Source organism: Acyrthosiphon pisum, chromosome X (genome assembly GCF_005508785.2).
Source record: "Acyrthosiphon pisum isolate AL4f chromosome X, pea_aphid_22Mar2018_4r6ur, whole genome shotgun sequence".
Lineage (NCBI taxonomy): Eukaryota > Metazoa > Arthropoda > Insecta > Hemiptera > Aphididae > Acyrthosiphon > Acyrthosiphon pisum.
Window position 1 is genome coordinate 22,099,072 of NC_042493.1, and position 2,407 is coordinate 22,101,478.

At 34.5% G+C, this 2,407-nt stretch overlaps 1 protein-coding gene across 1 annotated transcript in view; it reads left to right on the forward strand.

The window, feature by feature from the left end:
- The first annotated feature begins 731 nt into the window (after positions 1 to 731).
- The window catches only part of LOC103308146 (tigger transposable element-derived protein 4-like), a 3,888-nt gene continuing 2,212 nt past the window's right edge, over positions 732 to 2,407 (forward strand). The window contains exon 1 of the mRNA XM_008181046.1: positions 732 to 1,004. Coding sequence (XP_008179268.1) covers positions 732 to 1,004 — 273 coding nt within the window. The remainder of the gene's footprint in view (positions 1,005 to 2,407) is intronic.

The following is a 2,407-nucleotide window of genomic DNA, read 5'->3' on the forward strand; positions in this document are numbered from 1 at the left end:
GAAGTATGGCAACGAAAACTGTGACACAAGAATTTTATATATTAGATATATTATCGTGTATATATGTTTGATTTAAAAATGTAGTAACATAATTTTTTAATAACTATCCTTTAACACTAGGTACCTATTAATAAGTCACAATAGGTAGAATAGAAAATACAATTTAATACCATTACATTTAACATAATATAAAAATAGTTAAATTAAAATATGATATAGGTTATTTAACTTTTTTAAGTATTAACATAAATAACTTAACGGAATATAAATATTAAATGGAAACATGTTGCACAGTTTGAAAATGAATTGTAAAATAGATCCATGTTATTAACCATGTTGCCTACTGACATTAATACATTTAATGGTGAATAACAGTTTTTCAGATGGTAAATGAACCAATGAGTGAGGGCTATTTATATATGGCACTGGGGCACTATGGGTTTTGGTAATACGCCTACTGGAGAGGTGTACCTGCGCAGACATGCCTGTGCAGGTAGACCAGAGCGTGTATGGGAATAGACCTGTGCAGTTTATTTGACCTGTATAGGCGACCGGTGCAAGATCGAAAATTAATTCTTTCTAGCGTCACCGTACGATGTACCTGTCAGTGTGTGCATCTACTCCGGTTGCCTGCGCAGTTCACGTCAGTGGTTGTCAGTTGTTGCCGTGTTGTCGCCACGCGTCGTAGTGATATCGTATTGTCGCGAGTATCAAAAATTCAATATGCAAAAATGGCACCAATAGATTCTACTAAAAAAGTCATTGAAGATTTTATTGAAATATATAAAACGCATCCATGCCTTTGGCAAGTCAAAAACAAAGAGTACCGTGATCGAGACAAAAAAGAAGCTGCTTATAAATTGCTCGTAGAAAAATTCAGAGAAATTGAGCCGGATGCGAACAAATCAGAAGTTGCGCGAAAAATTAGTAATTTGAGAAGCAATGTCAGAAAGGAAAAGAAGAAATATGAACAATCTGTAAAGTCTGGGGCATCTGCTGATGAAGTGTATTGTATAATTTTGTTGTACTACGATTTATTTGATTTCTTAAATGATTAAAGCTCTCCCAGGGAATCTTCATCCAACTTGGATAGTAACGAAGATAGTTGTGAGATTAGTATATTTTTTTTACATTAAGAGTTTTCATTTATCAATTTACAAAAATGTATTTATACCTGTTCTGTATTCAATATTTCATTAATGATATTATTTTCTTACATAATAAAACGTGAACCCGAGGGCGCCTCCTGGTGTCGTAATTCCGAACCACTCTAGAGGAAATTGGATGGAAAACTTATTTAAATTATTTATCATTTATTTAATTGATAAGAACTAGATTCGGGCGTTATCATTTAATTCTTAGGGCTTTCTTATCATTATTATTAATTCTTATCATGTTTTGCGATTATTTTAAAAATTTAGTTCATTTGATTATTATTTTTGTTAAATTATAGGTAAATATGATAATGGCTCGACATAGAGTCAGACTTTAAACGTTAAACTTACATGTTATGATTTTTAACATATTTTAAATCGCTCATCATTTTTTTCTTATCATTTTCTTATCTTTCTTATTTTTTGCGATTCGGACATTATTCGCATAGGTAGGTTAAGGCGCAAGTGTAGATGACCCGTGGTCGTACGTTCGAACCCGACGGCCGGGAATATCGTTGATTTGCGGCGGCCGTGTAGGATCGGATTTTTTTTTCCAAGTTTTTTTTTTTTGGTATTTCACATTCTCAGAGTTTTACCTACTTTAATAAGCCTCTTACGGCTCTCTTATCATTTATTTAATTGATAAGAATTATAATTATTATCATTTTATTATCTTTCTTATCATTTTTTGCGATTTTTTTAAAAAATTTAGGCATTTGTTCATTTGATTATTATTTTTGTTGAGGATCATGACGTATACCTAATACCTCAACAGAACACTTTTATTTTTACTTAACTATTTAACGTGTAACTGTTAATTACTACTTATGGACTGTGATTATGTACCTATTTATTTTAACCCATTCATTGATTATGGCTCGACATAGAGTCAGAATTCGAATTTCCGATTTCAACACACATACGAGAACCGGACATACACGCCCGGGGCATGGTCTGCGATCTGACGTAGTCGGAATGCCTACCTGACTAGCTACTTGCATACGAGCGACTTACACTCCCACTGCATCCGATCCGCCGCAAGCGGATTGTTCGTTCGGGAATCGACTTTCTCCCGAGATGACTGATAGCTAGACACTCAAACTCATAATCCGAATTTCCGATTCCAACACACACACTCCAGAACCCGACGTACACGCCCGGGGCGTCGTCTGCGATCCTCGGAAAAATCTAAAAATGTATCATTGAAAAACTCTCTGACACAAGATGGTCAGCCAGACATGAAGCATGTGTGA